Genomic DNA, 21,228 nt, shown 5'->3' on the forward strand with positions numbered 1-21,228 from the left:
CCAGCATCTCGTACAGTACCTGACACATAGTAAGTGCTCAACAAATACCATTAAAAAAAACAGAGCAGGAGCAGTGGACCTGGCAGATTAATTTCTCGTGGTCCCCAGAGGGGCCATGGCAGGCAGGATGGGGACAAATCCCCGCTAAAGGACAGGGTGGGTGTCTGGGTGGGAGCTCTAGACTGTAAGTTCACTGTGGGCAGGTAACCTTTCTACCAACTCTGTTAGGCTGTACTCTCCCAAGCGCTTCATTCAGTGCTCTGCACACAGTAAGCGCTCAATAAATACGATTGATTGAGCTGGCAGATTCCACGGCAGGACTCTCCCTCGCCGGCCAACCCTCGGTCTCCCACGCCGCAGGGCGGGGTTGGCTGGCTTCCCGTCCCCGGCCGCGGGGACGGGAGATCCTGGATGATGGGGAGGGCTGGAGAGCAGCCGGCGAGAACAGCAAGGGGCAGGGCCTGAGCCCTGAACCCATCGGGGCAGGTTGAACTGGGGCCGGAGGAACATTGCTAAACAGTAAGCAAGTTGTAAAATAGAATTCAGACACAACATCTGGCAGCTGCATCAAATAGTTCTCTGTCTGAAGGCTGGGCGAGCCTGCAGCAGATCAGTAAATCAAAACATGTACAAGGAGAGGCTTTCTATGGACCCGTGCACCTCGTCGGTTCCCTGCTGTAACCCGGCCAACGTCTACCCTGCTCGCTCCCTCTCAGAAATTCCCCTGTTCACATTCACATACCATTTCCTTCTAAGATCAGTTCATAGCATCCTTGGGCCCAAGCCAGAAGCCAGGATCCCAACCAGTGAGCTTTTGGCTCAGGAAAAGGAGGGAGGCCCCGGGGGGCGGGGGGACGGCCCTTGAGTTGGGGCCTTAGGAATCCTGGTTCCCACTGCAGGGAGCCGGGATTGGTCTTGGTGGCCGGGAGAACTGGCTACTTAGCCTGCGGCACGGTGCCCCCAGGTAGTCTCCACCGGTTTGATTTTCTGGCAGGAATGTCTACCATCCTCCTGCAGCCTAGCCCAGAGTCCGGGAGAGTAGCCAACTGAAGGACTTGTATAGACATGATTTCTCCCAATGGGAGGGGGAAATATTTCAGAATGAAATTGTCTACATTTAAACGTGTGTGTGTGTGTGCGCGCACCTTTCCTCTTAAACTGTAAGTTCCTTGAAGGGAGGGACCATGGCCAATCAATCAATCACTCAATCAACGGTATTTATTAAGTATATTCTGCTGCTGAGCACTGTACTAAATATTTGGGATAGTACTGTACAACCGAGTTGGTAGATAGGATTCCTGTCCACAAGGAACTTATTGCCTCCTTTCCCTGCAATTCCCCAAACGCCGCACCCAGAATTAAAAGTGATGGATAGTGCTGCCAGCTGCCCATTTTACAGGTGGGAAAACCGAGGTACGGGGTGGGGTTACCAATCAGGGAGCAGCAGAGACCACCCCCACCATGCCAACCCCCCTCCAGGGTAAGGTTGGCATGATCAGAACCTAAAGATTCCCAGATCAGGAGCGGAGGGATGAGCAAAGTCTGCTGCTTGGGCCCTGAAGGCGGAAACTGGACAGACAAGAGTTTGTCCACGGTCCACAAAGGACCTCCTCTGTGAGCTTCCCCTGCCCAGGAAGACCAGGGGACTCAGCTGTGGCAGGACGGGAAACACAAAGATAGTTGAAGGAGGTCGCTGCCACCCCCTCTCTGGCCCAGCCAGCTGCTCTCTGCCAGGGTTTTCCCGTACTCCTACTCCCAGCCCTGGAAAGTCACACCGGGCCTGCGGCAGCCGCCACAACGGCAGCAGCAGTGCAGCGACGGCAACAGCAGCTGCAGCGAGAGCAGCAGCAGCAGCCCCTCTGAGGTGGCTGGATCTAGGGAGCGCGGTTCCCTCGGGGTGTCAGGTTTCTCCTTTCTCCTCAAGAGACGGCTGGCCGCAGCAGTTTCAGCCGGGAACTGGAACGGGAACGGGAGCTGGGCCCGAGAGACCCCAGAACTCCCGGGACACGGGGGCGTTTGATGCAGCTGGGCACGGGGCAGGGGGTACGGGACAGAGGGCATGGAGGGGAGGGAGGGAGCAGTCGGGCCGGCTCGTTTAAGACTTGCTCACGCGGGACATCGTTTGTGCACTCTACAGCCCAGTCCCCATCTCATGATTTCCGCCCCGGTTGCCATGGTGCCATGCCAAAAACACAGCAAACTCCGGGCCCTCAGCAGGTCATTTATTTCAAATATTCCCTGCAGCTGGAATCCAACCATGTTTGGGTGTCTGGACTGGAGAATGAACTAATTGCTCTGTGTTCAGCCCCATCCTCAGATCCCTAGGCCTAGTTTAGGATTCAGTGAAGTCCACATTCTTCCCCCTTCTTCTCTTTCCTCTCCTCCTCCCCACCCCCCCGCCCCTCCTTTTCCTCCTGTCTCTCCTCCTCTTGCCTCTCCTCCTCCTCCTGCCTCTCCCCCGCCTGACTTTCCTTCATTCATTCGATCATATTTTTTGGGTGCTTACTGTGTGCAGAGCATTGTACTAAGGGCTTGGGAAAGTACAATACAACAATAGAGTGACATTCCCTGCCCACGACAAGCTCAGAGACTAAAGTGATAATAATTATGTGTTTTTTTTAGCGCTTACTATGTGCCAGACACTGGACTAAGCACTGGGGTGAATACAAGCAAATCAGGTTGGACACAGTCCCTGTCCCAAATGGGACTCACAGTCTCAATCCCCATTTTACCTCCTGCCTCTCCTCCTGCTTCCACTCCTACTTTTCTCTCTGCCTTTTCCTCTTCCTTCTCCTCTCCCTCCTCCTGGTCATCCTGGGTCTGGAGAAGGATGGGCCGGGGGCCGTTTCCCCCCCCCCCTCTATCCAGAGGCCGCAAACATTTTCTTCTCCCTTCGGGAATGGGAAGCCAGGCTGGCGCTCGGGGTAGTGATTCCGACCACATGTGCCAAGTCTGCTTAGCTGGCTTCGGTAACACTGCTTCTCTAGCACACAAAGACCTGCTGCACAGCAGAACAAAAGCCCTTATTTTCTCCATGCCACTACCACCCACGACCGCGGCTCCCCTCCTCCACTCTCCCCTTTCAAAGGAAGCTCGTGTTCCACAACCCAGACTTGAACTCCAACCTAAAAATAATTTTAGACCACCCTCCCCCCACCCAGACACGTCTGGAAAAGGTAGCGCGCGAGCCCTCGGCCCCACAGCCTGGTGCGCCCGCCCCCTCCCCCCCCACATCCAGAACCTCTCCTGCCCACCGTCTTTGGGGCACAGCTCCCCATGGCTGGTGCCGGAAAGGTCAGGGCCCGGATCAGGCGGGGTCTATAAGTCACAGAACTGGGGTGCATGGTCTCTCTTGGATTCAGCTCTAGAATAGGTTGGGCAGACTGGCCCTAAAGGCCTCATCAGTATGGAAATTGTGGGGCAGGGGCAGGGTGGATCTATTCTTGAAATTAAACCACAGGCTCGCCTGTCCCACGTTCCAGCAGTGGGATCTGAGGTCAGCCCTCCCGCTCCTCTCCCATGAAACCCAGCCCTCACACTTCACTCCTAATAGTGATAGTGAGAATTGTGGTATTTGTTATGCGCTTACTACGTGCCAGACACTGTTCTAAGCACTGGGGTAGATACAACGTAATTGGGTTGGACACGGCCCCTGCCCCACATGGGGCTCACAGTCTTAATCCCCATTTTACACATGAGGCAACTGAGGCACAGAGGAGTTAAGTGAGTTGCCCAAGGTCACAGCAGACAAGTGGCAGAGCCTCTCACTCCAACATACTTTCTGTGACTCAATTTCGTCTCTGGCTGGCGACTCATTGCTCACATCCTCCTTCTTTCCTGGAATTCTCTCCCACTTCACATTTGACAGACCACCCCTCTCCCCATCTTCAAAGCCCTTCTAAAATCATATTTCCTCCAGGAAGGCTTCCCCACCTAACCTCTCATCTCCTCACTCTAATCTCCTTCCTGCTCTGCCTAGGCACTTGGGTTTGTACCTCCTAAACGCTTTAATACTCACTCCACCCCTGCCCCCAAAGCACTTAGGTACGTATGCTTATACAATGTTGTTTCCTTCCTCACTAGATATGTAAGTTCCTTGTAGGCAGGGATCACGTCTACCAACTCTACTGCACTGTTTTCTCCCAAGCACTTAGTACAGTGCCCAGCACAGAGAAAACCCTCAATAAATACCATTGATCGACTGATAAAAACCTTGAAAGGAGCTAATGTGGACTGCAGGCATTTGCCTACCAAGGCTCTAAGAGTTTTTAAGTGACTTCAGGATTCTTTCCCTCCCACATACTTCTTGCTGCCATCCCTGCTCTTGGAACACACTGACTCCAGCGCTTAGAACAGTGCTTGACACATAGTAAGTATTTAACAAATACCATCATTCAATTTCAGCTGTCAAGCTTCAATCAATGGTATTTATTGAGCACTTACTGTGTGCACAGCACAATATAACAGTTGGCAGACAAGTTCCCACCCACAACGAGCTTACAGTCTAGACAGGAAGACAGACATTAATATAAATAATTTATAATATATAATTTAAAGATACGTACATATGTGCTGTGGGATTGAGGGTGGGACGCATATCAAATGTCCAAAGGTAACAGATCCACGTGAACAGACATTGTAGAAGGAAGAGGGAGCCGGGGGAAAGACAACGTAGAACTCTGCCAAGACTGGGCTAAGATCCCATTTCAGGCCTCTTCTGACTGGGATGGGGATGGGAGAGGGGATAATACGATTGAATGAATGAGTGAATGAGTTGTGACTTCATAGCAAGTGCAAAGATTATCTAATAGCCTTGACCTCGTGTGCCGCTGGGCTCTAAAAGTCCGAGGAGCCCCAGGGGTTGGCCAGCCGTTCGAGTTTTGGGCACAAGTACGGCCCATCTAGAAATGGGGGGACAGCTCAGGCTGGGCTGCAGGCCTTCAGCTCTACCTCACTATCCCCAAGAGGGGCTGGTTGTGCACTGGCATGGGGGCTCTGAGGTCCCTGGCCCCTCTGGCAATGGCACTTCTCCCACTGTTTCCCCTCCCTCACCACCCCCCAGCCCTGCTGGAGAAGGTGACTCATTGGGAGCGGGAAAGACATGAGTCTGGGGATGGTTGTGGCCGTTCTGACATGGGATGGCCCCGCCTGGAGCAGTAGAGAGCCCGAGGACTTTTCCCTCCCAGCAGGGGTGAGCGGTGGCGTTTCTTGTGGTTGTTGAATTATTAATTCTCTCCCCGTGCACCTGGAGAGTTTGAGCCCCTGAGAGGGCAGGGACTGAGTTTGAATCAATAACGGTATGCCTTTCTTGAGAAGCAGCGTGGCCTAGCGGAAAGAGCCCGGATCTGAGAGTCAGCGGACCTAGGATCTAATTCCAGCTCTGCCATGTGCCTGCCGTGTCACTTGGGCGGGTCACTTCACTGCTCTGTACCTCATTTCCTTCATCTGCAAAACAGATACCTGTTCAATCATTCATTTTCATTCATTCAATCGCATTTATTGAGCACTAATTGTGTGCAGAACACTGTACTCAGCTCTTGGGCGAGTACAATACAGCAATAAATGGACACATTCCCTACCCACAACAAGCTTACCATCTGGGGACGAGCTTACAGTCTAGTTTACCTGTTCTCCCTCCTTCTTAGACTGTGAGCCCCATGTGGGAACCTTATTATCTTATATCAACCCCAGCACTCAGTACACTGCTTGGCATATAGTCAGTGCTTAACGAATACTACAATTATTATTATTTCTCCAAGGCTGCAAAAAGTGCTCTGCATAAAGTAAATGCTTGTCAGAGCTCAGGAACAGAATCACAATGGTGACATCACTGCTGCAAACAAGGGAGATCCCTTCTCCACTTCCCTCAGACCCCCATAATAATAATGATGATGACGATGGTATTTGTTAAGCACTTACTATGTGCCAAGCACGATTCTAAGTGCTGGGTAATCAAGCTGTCCCACATGGCGCTCGCAGTCTTAATCCCCATTTTACAGATGAGGTAACTGAGGCACAGAGAAGTGAAGTGACTTACCCAAGGTCACATAGCAGACAAGTGACAGAGCCAGAATTAGAACCCAGGTCCTCTGACTCCCAAACCCGTGCTCTTTCCACAAAGCCACGTTGCCCTCCGTCTCCCTGATCCTCCCCTGAGCCCACAGACCCAAAGACAGTTTACTATACACAGGTCTTCATATTTAATAAATTTTATTTCATTATTAGGATACGGAATATTATCTACAGCCATAAAGTAGAAAGTGAAGAGACTGAAAACTGTACAAGCAACCATGTTGGGGGAAGGGAGGGGACCTGGGCAGGGACCTGAAATGGGAAAGACCCTTTCTCCCCCACACTTCCCAGTATGCTGGAAGACAACTGGTCAAGGCATAAAGCTATCATCCGGAAGGGCTCAATTCTCTCCTGTGCAACATGTGGAGGATACCCAACCGGCAAGAGAATGGAAGATTCCCCTCCCTCCCCCAGACAGTCCCAAACAATAATAAAGGGGGTAGAGGGGGTGGTCTTGGCACCAATTCTGGGCTTTCAAAAATATACTCTACAAGTAGATTTTTAAAAAAAGGTACCCTACAGCAGCTGTTTAAAAACACATCTTGTATACAGACAAGTATATATTAAACATTTTAAACAAATAAAGTCATCTATTGTACCTGTACAGAACTGAATGAAATTTGGATCCCAAGAAAAGAGGTGGAGACAGAAGAAATGTGCAAAACAAGGTGGCATCATGGACTGCTACTTGGGAGCAACACTAGGGAGGCCTGGAGTTATTTGGAAGATCCCTCCTTGTGGTTGGCAGTGGTGGTGGTGGCGGGAGCAGCAGCAGGAGAGCATTTTAGCTTGGAGTCGCGAGACGGGCCAGGTTTGAACGAGGAGCCGAACGGCCTTCCCGACTTCTGTCTCTTCCGCCAGAATTCCTGACGAGGAGGGTAGGAATCAGTCTCCCCTCTCCGGCTCTGTCCCGCTGGGAGAGAGGTGAGCCTTGATGTTTCCTCCCTCACCACTGGCCAAAAGGGCCAGCCTGGCTTTCTGCCACGGGAGCAGGGGGTTGCCCCAGCAGACACGGAAGCTGCCCGAGAACCCCCAACGGAAATAACTTTCAGGCGGTTTTCCCAAGTGGAGGATGCTCTTTGGCCAAATTGTTTTCAGGAACACTTTAGCACATATACCCCGCCCCACTCTCCCAACAGAAGTAGACCCTGTATGAGAGCAAAAAGGTGGGTGGGTGTAGGAAAGGAGGGTAGGGTTCCTGTGTGTTGATCCAGGTGGGTCCGATGAAGACGTCCATATTGCACGTGGCACCTCCAGTCATGGAGGAACCCAGGGCAGCAGGCCTCCGCCGCTGCCCAAACCCTCTCCAAAACCACAGGTCAACTAAGAAACGTCCATCTGGGTGCCAGAAAAGGAGGTTGGCAGGGGTGGAGGGTGAGGAGGACCGGGGTCAGGCATGGCCGGAATAAGAGGGACCCAGCGGACAGAAGGGACAGAACAAAGATTTTCTATGTAGAATAAATAACGGACTCTTTTTTGTCTATTTAGAGAATAAATAGAGAGGATGCAGGGTGAGAACATCCCTCATGGGAGTGAAACTAGCTGCTGCTTATCCACCTTGTCCAGGTCCAGGCTTTGTGTTCAAAAGGCTCCATGATGCATTTTTGGTGTTAGAAGCTTAACCTACTGCGACACTTTCTTTTTCTGGCCCAGGCCTGCCCCGGATAGCTCTGGGACTGCCAATGGGCTGAAAGCATCTCTCCAGCTCCTCTCTGGAGATGGTTTCCCTCTAGTCTTTGATAAAGTTTGGGATGCTAAGAGGGTGTCTTTCTCTCTGGGCAGAGGTGGAGAGGTCTCTTAATCCCAGAGCTAAAGAGCTAATCCCTCTAAGTGTTTATTCCATTGTTGATTTTTTTTTTTTTTAAGGAGGATGAAGACAGTCTGCAGGAGGCTCAGCCTCTCTTGGCACAGAGGCCATTTCCAGGGATGGAGAGAAGGCCTCATTGGTTCTGGGGTTAGCAGGAATTTGGCATGGGCTCTGGTGGGCAGGACCAACAGCAGAGAGAACAGTGGGGGGCCGGTGGAGGTGACTGAAGGAGCTTCAGTGATTACAGTGGGCAGTGGGGAGGACTGGGGGGAAGTGATGGAGGGAACTTCAGCCCAACGAGGCCAGGGGAACAGGGGAGGAGAGACCCAGGAGGGAAGGCTCCTCAGGTGGGCACTGGTTGGTATTCCTGAAGGCAGCTACGTGGCGGAGGGAGTCCTGGAGCCGGCCGGCGGTCACTGGTAGAGCAGGTAGCCCTTGAGGGAGGCTGGCAGAGGCAGCGTGTGAATTTCACTCAAACGTTCCTTGCCCAGAGCGAGGCGCACCGAGCGGCGACAGAGGTCCATCAGGGGCAGTGGTTCTGCTGTGGAGGACAAAAGACACACAAATATATACATCAGGCTAACCCTCATTCTGGAATGGACCCAGAGCTCCATGCAAAGGAGAGGAAAAACCCGTTCTGGGGTGACCAGATCAGCGGGGACCAGCCCTCCTCCCACGAGCACAGCACCAGCAGCCCTAGCCCAAACCAAGAATCTGGGGCGAGCACCCCACCTCTCCCGCCCGCCCAGTCTACGTGGCCGTGCTGACAGCCAGAGAGAAACAATCTTCTCTCGTGCTCGCTGTAACTGCTTCAAGGCAGGGGTGGTGCCACAGATGGAGGGGACTCTGTGTCCCCTCTCCAGATATCTTTGGGGGAGTGGAGGCCCAGAGTGGTTCGGCAGCAGCCCTGGAGAAAAGCCACGATTCTCTGGGTGCCTGAAAACCTCAAGCTACCTTGGCCATTCCGCAAGGAGAGGCAGTGTGGCTCAGTGGCCTGAGATTTAGAAGGACCTGGCCTCTAATCCCAGTTCTGCCACTTGTCTGCTGTGTGATCTTGGGCAAGTCACTTCACTTCTCTGTGACTCAGTTACTTCATCTGTAAAATGGGGGTTAAGACTGTTAGTCCTATGAAGGATACAGATTTGTCCAACTTGACTAGCTTGTATCTAATCCAGTGCTTAGTACAGTAAGCACGAGTAGACGTAACTCATCTATAAAATGGAGATTGAGACTGTGAGCCCCACATGGGACAGGCCCTGTGTCCAACACGATTTGCTGATATCCACCTCAGCACTTATTACAATGCCTGCCACATAGTGAGCACTTGACAAATTCCACAATTATTATTATTATTACAGTGCCTGGCACATAGTAAGTGCCAGGCATTTAAATACTATAAAAGGTGGGGGGGTGGTCTTGGAATTCCTCTCAGGAGGCAGGCACAAAAGCTCACTGAGGGGCTTCTGAACTCTGGGTTTCTGGCAAAATGCCACTGGAGAAAAAAAATAAGTGGCCTGAGGAGACCATCAGCTGGTCTGGCTCTGGTCAGGATGCTTTGCTACATTTCCCTGAGCCTTCTCCTCCTCTGACCCCTCCCTCTCTCTCCCTCCCCCTACCCCCCAACCCAACCAGCTGCAGCACCAGCACCACACATGCTGAACCTGCTGCCTGCAGGGCAGCTGAGCCTCCGCCCCCCAAGAGCAGAGCCAACACAGAAGCTTTCCAACAGCTAACAACCTGTTCTAGCTGCAGCCTTCACATCCTGCACATGCTGGCTCAGATCCTACTGCCCCGACAGGGTCAGCACGCCCTGCTTTCCTGGTGCGAAGAGGCTGCTCCCTGATTTCACCTCAGTTAGCCTTCCGGCCAGGCAGAAACCAGGGGAGTGTTCCCATCTGCCCGCCTGGCTCTCCTGCAGGCCTTCTGGCTTGCCGTTGGAGGGGCACGGGTGGGGGCTCCCTGCACTCGGGCTTCACATGGACCCCTTACTGCCGACCAGGATTCTTTTCCAAGGATAGACCCACCGGCTCCCACCCTGTTTCGGAAACCTTCTCGCCACTGAGTCCCATTCTAACTTCCCTCCCCAGCGGGCCTTCTAAGGAAAGAGTGGGGGACGTGGCAGATGAGGGCGTGGGCCTCTGGACAGAAACCCAGCTTTTCCCATCCACAATGAAGGGGATGAGGATGGGAAACAAGGTCAGGGGATGGGCAGAGGGAGGGAGGTAGGGAGGAAGAAAGACCTGAAGATGCTCCCTGCTCCTCACTGGGTTCAGAATAGTAATTATAGTATCTGCTAAATGCTTACGATGTGTGAAGCTATGGGGTAGATACAAGATCATCAAGTCCCATATGGGACTCACATTCCAAGAAGCTGGGAGAACAGGAATTGAATCCCTTCGTCACAGATGAGGCCCAGAGAAATTAAGTGACTTGCCCAGCTGTGGTATTTGTTTAGCACTTACTATGTGCCAAGCACTGTACTAAACCTTGGGGTGGATACAAAATAATCAGGGAGGACACAGTCCCTGTCCCAAATGGGGCTTGCAGTTTAAGTAAGAGGGAGAGCAGGTATTGAATTCTCAATTTACAGATGAGGAAACTGAGGCACAGGGAAGTTGTGATTTGCCTCAGGTCACACACTAGTCTGTTAAGCCAAGATTAGAACCTAGGTCCTCTGACTCCCAGGCCTGTGCTCTTTCCACTAGGCCTTGCTGCTTTCCCATTCTGCAGCCACTCGGTGAAGGCTGAGCCTGAGTGACCTCGAGTCCCCACACCACGGGGTCTTCCCTTCCATTAGTTGGGGCAGCCATCCTCATCCCACCTGGGCCCATGTGAGTGATGTATGCTTTCCTAAACTTGAGAACACAGTGAAGGGCCATAAATTAGGACCACCATCTGGAGCAATGAGGAGCCATAGAGGGTTTCCTCTGAGGCTTATTTTAGCATTTTAAAAAACAAAACAAAAAACTTTCCTCATTTGGATGGTCTTATTAATTTGCTCTGTTACTCTTGGGGATTCATCACTGCGCTGTCTGTCTCCCCTCCACTTAGATTGGAAGCTGGACTAGCTCTTCATTATTGACTTTCGATTGACCTTGCCGCTTAGTACAGCGCTTGGCACATAGGAAGCGCCGATGATGAGGTGACAAGAAGCTGTCAAGAGTTCAACACATTACTTGGAATTCAGGTGTTTGGAACTGGGACTCACACACTCCCTTGGGGAGAGACGGGTGAGTGGCACAAGATGAAACTCCCCAGGGAGTTCTCGAGGCATTTCCAGGGTCACCCCCTTCCGGGTGATGAACAGAGTCTTTGAGAGGCCTCAGCTTGGTGGGCCAGGGCGGCCAGGTGACATCCCTTAGGCTCGCAGGGAGACCAAGGCGGGAGGGTGGAAGGCCGGGCTCTGAGCCAGGGTACAGGGGCCCCCATGGCCGGACCTGAAACCTTGGTTCGTAAGCACTCTCTCTCAGAGTTTTGTTTCAAAGGCGAGAAAAATATGCTTCCACATTCACCCCACACCCTCTGAGTCAGCAACCTCCAGGCCAGAGTCTGGTTAGACCACTTGGAATGATTGTCCTGGTAGATTCTGAGTAGAAGATAGTGGGTGGAAGGGGTTAGGAGGTGGTGGAAGGAGGCTTGTTAAAGTCTTTGTTTCTAATCTTTCTCCAGTTTAAGTGATCAATCAATTGTATTTACTGAGCATTTATTGAGTGCAGAACTCTGTACTAAGCACTTGGAAGAGTATAATATAATAATCCCAGCGTCATCACTTGCCTGCTTTGTGAACTCAGCGTCACAACTTCACTGTGCCTCAGTTTCCTCATCTCTAAACTGAGGATTCAATACCTGTTCTGCCTCCTACTTAGATTTGAGCCCCATTTGGGACAAGGACTGTGTCCTACCTAATTATTTTGCATCTACTTCAAGGTTTAGTACAATGGTTGGCACACAGTAAGTGCTTTACAAATACCACAATTATAATTCCAGGCAGGAGAAAGAGAACAAGCAAGAGATTAGAGGTGGGAGGTGAGAATGAAACCCAATGAGTAAATTAACTTAAAAGTGAAGAGTGCAAGCTGGGGTGAAGTGGGAGAAAAGAGAGGATAAATTGGAAAGAGAGCACTGGTGGGACCGCCTTAAAGCCAATAATCAATCAGTGGTATTTACTGAGTGCTTACTGTGTGCAGAACACTATATGGTGTTTGGGAAAGTTCAGGACAGTAGAGTTGGTACACACAGTCCCTCCCTACAAGGATGTCTACTGGGGGAGGTAGACATTAAAAAAAATTACAGATGGGAAAATAGAAGAGTGTAAGCATATGTAAGTGTCATGGGGCTGGGGTGAGCAACAAAGTACTTAAAGAAGCAGCATAACCTAGTGGAAAGAGCACAGGCTTGGGAGTCAGAGGACCTGAGTTCTAATCCTAGGTCTGCAAATTACTTGCTGTGTGACCATGGGGAAGTCATTTCCCTTCTCTGTGGCTCAGTTCTCCTATTCTCTCTCCTACTTAGACTGTGAGCCCCAAGCGGGGCAAGGACTGTGCCCAACCTAATTAACTTCTAACCCCAGCAATTAAAACAGTGTTTGATACCTAGTAAGCACTTAAATATGTTAAAAAGGGTACCCAGCTGAGTGCATAGTCAGATGCAGAGGGAAGGGTGGGTAGGGTAATTAAGGCTTAGTCAAAGAAGGCCTCTTGGAGGACATGTGATTTTTAGATCAGTTTTGAAGGTGGAGAGAGTGGTGGAGTTCTTGCTCGATGACGAGAGGAATGGGCAACCAATGAAGGTTTCAGGGAGAAGGGTGATGTGTACAAAAAGATGTTTTAGAAAAATGATCCAGGCACCAGAGTGAAGCATATGCTGGAGAGGAGGGAGACTGGAGGCAGGGAAACCAGTGAGAAGGCTTGATGCAGTAGTCAAGGCGGGATATGACAAGTGCCTGAACCAGCGTGTCTGACCGTTTGGATGGTGAAGAAAGGGCGGGTCCTGGAAATGTTGTGGAGGAAACAGACAGGATTTAGTAACAGACTGAATATGAGAGTTGAAAGGGATGGTGGTGTCCTGGATAATCCCAAAATTACAGGCTTCAGAGATGGAGTGGACAGGGTGCCATCAACTGTGAAGGGAAAGTTAGAGGAGCAGTATGATCTAGTGGAAAGGCCACGGGGCTGGGAATCAGAGGACCTAAATTCTAATACTGCCCTTGCCACTTATCTGCTGTGTGGTCTTGGGCAAGTCACTTCACTTCTCTGGGTCTCAGTTACCTCATCTGTAAAATGGAGATTAAGACTGTGAGCCCTGTGTATGGACCGTCTCCAACCCGATTAGCTTGTATCTACTTCAGTGCTTGGTATGGCGCCTGAAACATAGTAAGAACTTAAATTTGGGAGAGAAGATGAATTCAGTTTTATACATGTTGAGCTTGAGGTGTAGACGGGACATCTAGCAAGTTATGTCCGCAGGAAATATGAAACTGCAGAGGAGGTGAGAGGTGGGGCTAGCCAGATAGATACGGGAGTCATCCACATCAAGTTTCTTTAGCGGTCTCCCTCCTCTATCTCTGTCCCTTAATTGTGGGGTGTCCCACAAGGGCTCTGTTTTGGAGCCTCTACTCTTCTTATTCTACTCACTCAGGGAACTCATTCACTCACCAGCATCAGCTACCTCCTCTGAGGACAACTCCCAAATCCACTTTCCAGCCCTGACATCTCATCTAACCTATAGTCCTGAGTCTCTTCTGGCCTCCGAGTTACCCCCACTGGGATGTCCTGCTAGCACCTTGAATTCAACACACTCCTTCTTCCTTTTTAAGTCTACTTCTCCTAACTTTCCTATCTCGAGTCGGTAACATCACCATCTTGCCTGTCCCAAAAGCCTTCAGACTCGGAGTCATCTTTGACTCCTCGGTCTCCATCAATCTCCCACCAAATCTTGCCAGTTCTTTCTACACAACATCTCCCGGATCCACCCGTTCTTCACCAAAAATGCTACCACTTTGGTAAAGGCTCTGGGCATACCGCAGTTAGACTATTCGATCAGCTTAGTCATTGACCTATCTGTCTCCAGGCTCTGCCCTCTCCTTTCTATAGTACAAGCTACTGTACAGATTTTTTCTGAAGCTTCGCTTGGCCAACATCTTTCCGCTCTGCAAGACACAGTCGTTTAGACTGTGAGCCCATCATTGGGGAGGGATTGTCTATCTGTTGCCGAATTGTACATTCCAAGCTCTTAGTACAGTGCTCTGCACATAGTAAGCACTCAATAAATACTACTGAATGAAAGAATGAATGACTGTCCGCTGGTTCCCAGCGTACTTCTGCAGCAAGTAAAAACTCCTCAAAATTATCATCAAGGCTCCCTACCAAATCAGTAGCTCCATCTGCTACTCCCTATCTGGCTCTCTTCAATTCCGTTAAGCTAATCTTCTACCGTACCTCGCTCTCAACTCTCCTGACTCTGTGCCCTTACTCACACTCTTTCATGAGTTCTTTCCAAATACAACACACCAAACATCTCCCCATAATCAAAGACTTCCAGAAAGCTCTCCTCCTCTAAAATGCCTTCCCTGATTAAGTCCCGGCACTCCAGGTCACATAAACCCACAAGCCATCTCCAGCATTTCTGTTCTTACAGCCATCCTCATCACTTTATGAATACACATTAAATAGTACATTCAATGTTTCATTCTAATCAATGAATTACAAATACAATCACGTCTCCCCCATTAGAGCTTAAGCTCCTTGTGGGCCAGGAATATGCCATTTGCTTCTGTGCTTCCCAAGTGCAAGAACAGTGTACGAACCCATTTGGTGTTTAATAAGTGCTAGTACAACTAGGTGATAGTTAAAACCGAGAGAGTGGATGAATTTCCTAAGGAATTGCGTACAGTGAGAAAAGAAGGGGACCCAGAATTGAACCTTTAAATTGGGACGTCAAAAATTCCAGCTCTGCCACTAGCCTTCTGTGACACCTTGGGCAAGTTACTTAGCCTGTGAGCCTCAGATTCCTCACCTGTAAAACGACGGTAAGGATAACTGTTCTTCCTACCCCTTAGACACTGAGCCCTCTATGGGACAAGGGCCGCGTGAGATCTAATTATCTTGCACTGACCCCACTGCTTGGGCCATAGTAGGCGCTTAATACCATGATGAATTGGATCCTCACCCTTTATTCGCCCCTCTCTCAGCCCCACAGCACTTATGTATATATCTGTAATTTATTTATTTATATTAATGTCTTTCTCCCCCTCTACACTTTAAGCTTGTTGTGAGCAGGCAATGTGTCTGTTTATTGTTATACTGTACTCTCCCAAGCGCTTAATACAGTGGTCTGCACTCAGTAAGCACTTAATACAATTGACCGACTATTCTCGCAAGTGCTTACTACAGTGCTCTGAACACAGTAAGCACTCAGTAAGAGCAATTGATTAAGCAGGCAGAGTTAAGTCCTTCATTGGTTAAGGAAAACAGCCTTATGAGAGGTCCAGCAATGCTAAGGTGAGTGCCCACTCCCATCTGATTTGGGACTTCAGCAGCTGCCGTCCCAGCCTGCTCTAGCCATGGGTTTCCAGCTTTTGCAATCAGCTTAGTCATTGACTAAGGAGAGGAGAGGGCCTGGGCCTTGGCGTGCATTTCAGGAATCTTGATTTCAGAGAGACTTTCAAATGGCTCACTGAATCACTGAGGAGAGCGCCCCCGACCTAACAGGGAGCTCCTTTACAAGCAGCAGGAAAATTCATCCCAAGGGCAGGAGCCTTGGCTGCTCTGCCCGTGTTTATGCATCAACTTCTTTCCTTTCATGTTTCTAGGGAGGACAGGCACTGGCCTCTGCCTGATCAGCCCACCATATGCCTGGCCCCTCATTCACTACAGGCTTCCCCTGCACTGCCAGTGCTCGGCTGTGAACGTCAAGGGGCCAAGTTGCAAGTAGAGCCTACGCCCCAACCCCAAAGCATGTCCCCTAGAGACCAACCCAGTTTAGAAGCCCAGAGCATTAGCTTGTCAAAGCCTTGCTCGCCTGGAAATCAGCTCCCAGCAGGACAGAAGCAATAGGAGCACCTCTCCACCGTGTTATTCCTCTTCAAAGAAAGCAAAACTGAGAAGCCTAGTGGATACAGGATGGGCTTGGAAGTCAGAGGATCTGGGGGTTCTAATCCCGGCTCCGCCACCTGTCTGATGTGTGACCTTGGGAAGTCACTTCACTTGACCTCAATTACCTCAACTGTAAAATGGAGATTAAGACTGGGAGCCCCATGTGGGACAGGGACTGCGTCCAAACCAATTTGCTTGTACCACCCCAGCGCTTAGTATAGTGCCTGGCACATAGTAAGCACTTACATGCCATCATTATCATTTTAAGTGGACCTTGATCCACCTTGATCTGAAAAACGATTGGTGTCTCTGGTTCCAGCCAATCCAACAGTAATATTTATTGAATGCTTACTATGAGAAGGCACTGTACTAAGCACTTGAGAGAGAGTACCATATGGAGCTAATAAGCATGATCCCTGCCCTCCAGGAGCTTCTAATCTAGCAGTGCCAAAGCAGTCCCACAGCACTTATGTACATATCTATAATTTATGTTAATATCTGTCTCCCCTCTCTAGACTGTAAGCTTGTAGGCATAGAGTGTGCCTATTTACTGTTATATTGTACTCTTTCAATCTCTTAGTACAGTGCACTGCACACAGTAAACACTCAATAAATACAACTATGCTTGACAGTTGCTCCTTCCCAAATAGACTGTAAACTCCTTGAGGACAGAGGTTGTGTCTACCGACTCTACTGTAGTATAGTTTCCTAAGTCCTTAGTATAGTGCTCTGCGCACAGTAAGTGCTCATTAAATTCCACTGACTTGATCGTTTGATTATCCTTTTTGGTGGCTTCTCTGAACAGAGATCTTTCCCCGACCCGAGTAGAACCTGAATGAGCTTGAGTTTTCCAGAGCTGTCAATGGAAGCCAGACTCTGGGGTAGGGTCAGTGTAATCTTTGCAAGGAGTTGCCACATCATTCTATAGATAGAAGGGGCAAAGGCAGATACTGGGCTACAGGGTGTTGGCAGATCCCTCGGGTTGCTAAATCCAATCTGAGGAGAAACTGTGTGTGAGGTGAAAACAGCACTAAGACGACCCCCATTTTTGGGCTGCGGGTTTTAACAGAGGCCGGTGAAACTTGTCTGCTTAGGTGAGAAATAGGCAACAGGCAAGGTAATTAGGGACTGGAGATTCATAACCCTGGCTCTTCCATTCCCTGGGTCTAGAATGCTTGGCCAGATGCTGCCCCTTTTTCATCAGTGGAAATGGGGCTAGCAGGAGGGCTCGGCTTCTAATCAAATAAACACTGGTACATATAATAATAATAACAGTAATAATGGCATTTGTTAAGTGCTTACTATGTGCCAGGCACTGTACAAAGTGCTGGAGTAGATACAAGAAAATCTGGTTGGACACAGTCCCTGCCTCACATGGGGCTCCCAGTCTCTATCCCCATTTTATAGATGAGGTAAATGTGGCATAGAGAAGTGACTTGCCTAAGATCACACAGCAGACAAGTGGCAGAGCTGGGGTTAGAACCCAGGTCCTTTTGACTCCCACACCCATACTCTATCCACTAGGCCACTATGCTTCTACTGAGTGCTTATTGAGTGCTCACTGTGTGTGAAGCACTCTACTAAAGCACTTGGGAGGGTACAATACAACAAAGTTGGTAGACGGTAAGGTCTTTTTTAAAATGGCATTTGTCAAACACTGTTCTAAGCGCTGGGGTAGGGTCGAGTTAATTAGGTCGGACATAGTCTTTGTCCCACATGGAGCTCACAGTCTAAGTAGGAGGGAGAAAAGGTATTCCCTTTTTTTTTTTTTTTTTTACAGTTAAGAAAACTGAGGCACAGAAGTTGAGACTTGCCCAAGTCACACAGCAAGCAATTGGCAAAGCCAAGATTATAACTCAGGTCCTTCTGATTCCCAAGCCCTTGCTCTTTCCACTAAGTCACACTGCTTCTCCTTTGGACAGAGAACATATCTAATGTGTATATATCTATAATTCTATTTATTTCTATTGATGATTGTTTACTTGTTTTGATATCTGTCTCTCCCCTTTATTTAGACTGTACGCCCGTTGTGGGCAGGGACTGTCTCTATTGCTGAATTGTATTTTCCAAGAGCTTTGTACAGTGCTCTGCACAAAGTAAGTGTTCAATAAATATGATTGAATAAATGAACTCTGATATACTGTATTTCCCAAGTACTTAGTACAGTGCTCTGCACACAGCAAGCATTCAATAAATACAATCATTTGACTGATTGGTAGACAAGTTCCTGCCCACAAGGCGCTTACAGTCTTGAGAAGGGAGAAAGAAGGTCTTAAAATAAATGATAGACATGTACCTAAGTGCTGCGGGGCTGAGCATGGGGTAAATATCAAGTGACTAAAGGATACCGATTCAAGTGCACAGGTGATGCAGAAGTGAAGGATTAGGGGAACTGAAGGCTTAGTCGGGGAAGGCCTTTAGCTGCTAGTACGGCAAACCAATCCCTGGGGAGAAAGATACTGCAGCCTCAGCCTATCAATATCCCTCAACTTGCTGGGGAGCCAAAGGCAGAGGAGGGAAAAGGATGATGGTGAAGATTGGCTCAGGGCAGCCGCAAGACACCAGGCTCCTGCCTCCCAGCCCAAGGTGGCTGGATCTATGCATAACCTGCATTCAAGAAAAAGCCCCTAGTAGAAAAGTGAAGGAGATGGTCAGGTTAATTAGTAGGAAGGGAGTGAGAGACCTCAGTTCACCCAGTTTTTGTAACCAGAGAGGCCCTCAAAAGCATCAAGGAAGCCTGCCCAGAAGACTGGTTAACGTTCGCAGATCTGGAGTCTCCCATATTTTCCTTCCTGCTCAGTTAAGACTTAGACAAATGAGAGGAGGCACTTGAAACACTCCAGCTTTAAGCCACTGGGTCCTGCACCCCAGTTGGGCGCCCTTGTCATATGAAGCGGCCAGTTCCAAATTTTGCTGGGGCCAGAGCGGCGAGAGGTGGAGGCTCCACTGGATCCCAAGGGCAACCTTGGCTATCATCCAAATAGGGAAGGTAGCTCAGCGACTCCCCGCCCCAGAGACTTCAGCTTTGACAGAATGGCAATCCATCCTCCAAACAAGTTTTGGATTTAAGCGGGTGGGGAGAGAAGGGCTGGGCATTCCCTTCTGATACATGGAGCCGCCAGCGCGCTGAAGTAGGGCGATGACTCCATCTAGCAGAAATGAGGCTGAGCGTGAGCCCCGAGCCCCCCGAGACTTGGTTTCTGCAGAATTTTTAGGTTCTTATTTGCCTAACACACATGATTCAGCACAACTTCTGCACCCCTCCCAGCAACTGTGTGTGTAATGGATCCTGCACTGGGCTAAATAGTAAAGTGGTGCAGAGGCAGAAAATCACTGATGGGAATATCAGAACTATTTCTGAAGTGGCTGTTGAAGTGGCTTCTGAGGTCCAGCCTCTTTGGGAGCCTGGATTGGTCAGCTTGGACAGGAAGAGGAAACACACAGGCTTGCCATTTGGAACTGCCCGGAAGTCCCTCAGAAGTACCTAATTGCATCCCACCCTAGTCAATCGATCGGCTAGTCGTGTTTATCGAGCTATTAGTGCAGGCAGAGCACCAGACTGGGCCCCACGAACTCACGCCTTACTGGTGCGTAAGTAAAGTGCTCTGCACTCAGTGAGCGCTCAATAAATGCGATCAAGTGAATGGTGGGGCTGACCCAAAGGATGGCTAAGCCTGAGGGGCCTGTGCCACAAAGTCCTCTGAGATTCACTTCCTAGAAATTTCGACTCGGCTCTGTCCGCCCCCATCTATCCCCCATAAGCTGGACAAGGAGGAGGGAGGATCGGTCCCTTTGCAACTGGGGAGAGGCCCGAAGAGCTCGTTCCCCGGTTACCCAATCCAGGTTGGAGCTTCTTTCCCCCGGCAAATGCCGCTGGATTCACAACTGAGAGCGTCTGCCCAGAAGAGTCCCATGACTTGGGGTATCTAGAGAGGCTGTTTCAGGTCAGGACCGAGCGGCCTTGGAAGCTTGGACTCCGTTGAGCAGCAGGCCCAGCGGTCAGACTTATTTTCATTTTCCTGGCCAAATAGAAGGGGATTGGAGGGAAAGAAATATTCACTCCTACTCATCTCCAACCAGGCTATTTCTCCCTTCCATTGCCCTCTGTGGCCCCCGTGGGGAAGACAAGGGAGGTGGGTGGCAGAAAAGGGCCACGTTTGTTTCTAACTTCCAAATCTCTACCCCAAGCAGTGGGAAGTGCCATCTCTTGGGGTAAAGGAGTGCTCAAGCACCAGCCAGATCTCACCCTGCTCCGAGGGATCAGTTGGACAGAGGATCCAGATCCGCTGGGGATGACATCAGCAGGGAGGGTAAGAGGAGAGCACACTCCTGTGCTCTCCCCCATGCAAGGAGGGGGCCTGAAGTGGCGACTGACCCAAACTGGGTATGGCCAGAACATTCCAGTTTCTTCAGAGCTGGGCAACTCTCTAGTGCTGAATAGGCAGCGACAATAAAAAGCCACCTAATCTTCTAATCTGCAGGTCCTACACGCCAATACCCTCAAATTCTACATCCCCCACTGATTTTTAAAGCAGAATCATTTGGGACCAGCTGTAATACAGCTGCTCTTTTTAGGTGAGAAGAAGTCCGTCGGGAAGACGCCAGTTGAATCGGCACTTCACAGAGAAAGTCTGTCCCCACCCACCCCCTCCACCCTTTTGGCTCTCCACCATCCTATACTCCTCTGGGGTAACTCACACCTTTGCAGGCAAGTGAGGCTCAGAAAAGCCGCTCAGCTCTCGGAGCCCAAGAGTCTTTAGCCCTCATCACAAAGTAACCTTTCCTGACTGTCTCCCCAATACACGCCTGTGAAGACTTGAATTATCCAGGGATAGCAGGGAAAGGGGCTCTGCCAAGGAGCTGCCTCTGTTACAAAATCAGAAGAAATGGGGAACTCCATGGAACATAGGGTGGGGGAGCCAGTTCAAGGTCACCAATGAGAAGCAACATGGGTACTGGAAAGAGCATGGGCCTGGGAGTCAGAGGACCTGGATTCTAATCCTGGCTCTGCCACTTGTTTGCTGTGTTACCTTGGGCAAATCACTTAACTTCTCTGTCCCTCAGTCACCTCATCTGTAAAAAAAACAGGGATTAAAGACAGAGTCCCATGTGGGACATGGACTATGTTAACCTGATTAGCTTGTATCTACTCCAGCACTTAGTACAGTGACTGGCACACAGTAAGTACTTAAATACCATTAAAAAAAGGCAAAAAAAAAAATCCTTCCCCCCACAAAAAAAGGGGGCACTTATCCC

General features: G+C 49.9%; 1 protein-coding gene across 4 annotated transcripts in view; it reads right to left on the reverse strand.

Annotated features, from left to right (window-relative positions):
• Positions 1–6,193: 6,193 nt before the first annotated feature.
• The window catches only part of SPSB1 (splA/ryanodine receptor domain and SOCS box containing 1), a 104,157-nt gene continuing 89,122 nt past the window's right edge, over positions 6,194–21,228 (reverse strand). For all 4 annotated transcript variants that reach the window (XM_029066513.2, XM_029066514.2, XM_029066516.2 and 1 more), the window contains one exon: positions 6,194–8,420. In XM_029066513.2, the coding sequence (XP_028922346.1) occupies positions 8,293–8,420 (128 nt within the window). In that variant the 3' untranslated portion in view covers positions 6,194–8,292. The remainder of the gene's footprint in view (positions 8,421–21,228) is intronic.

The sequence above is a fragment of the Ornithorhynchus anatinus genome, chromosome 5 (genome assembly GCF_004115215.2).
Source record: "Ornithorhynchus anatinus isolate Pmale09 chromosome 5, mOrnAna1.pri.v4, whole genome shotgun sequence".
NCBI lineage: Eukaryota > Metazoa > Chordata > Mammalia > Monotremata > Ornithorhynchidae > Ornithorhynchus > Ornithorhynchus anatinus.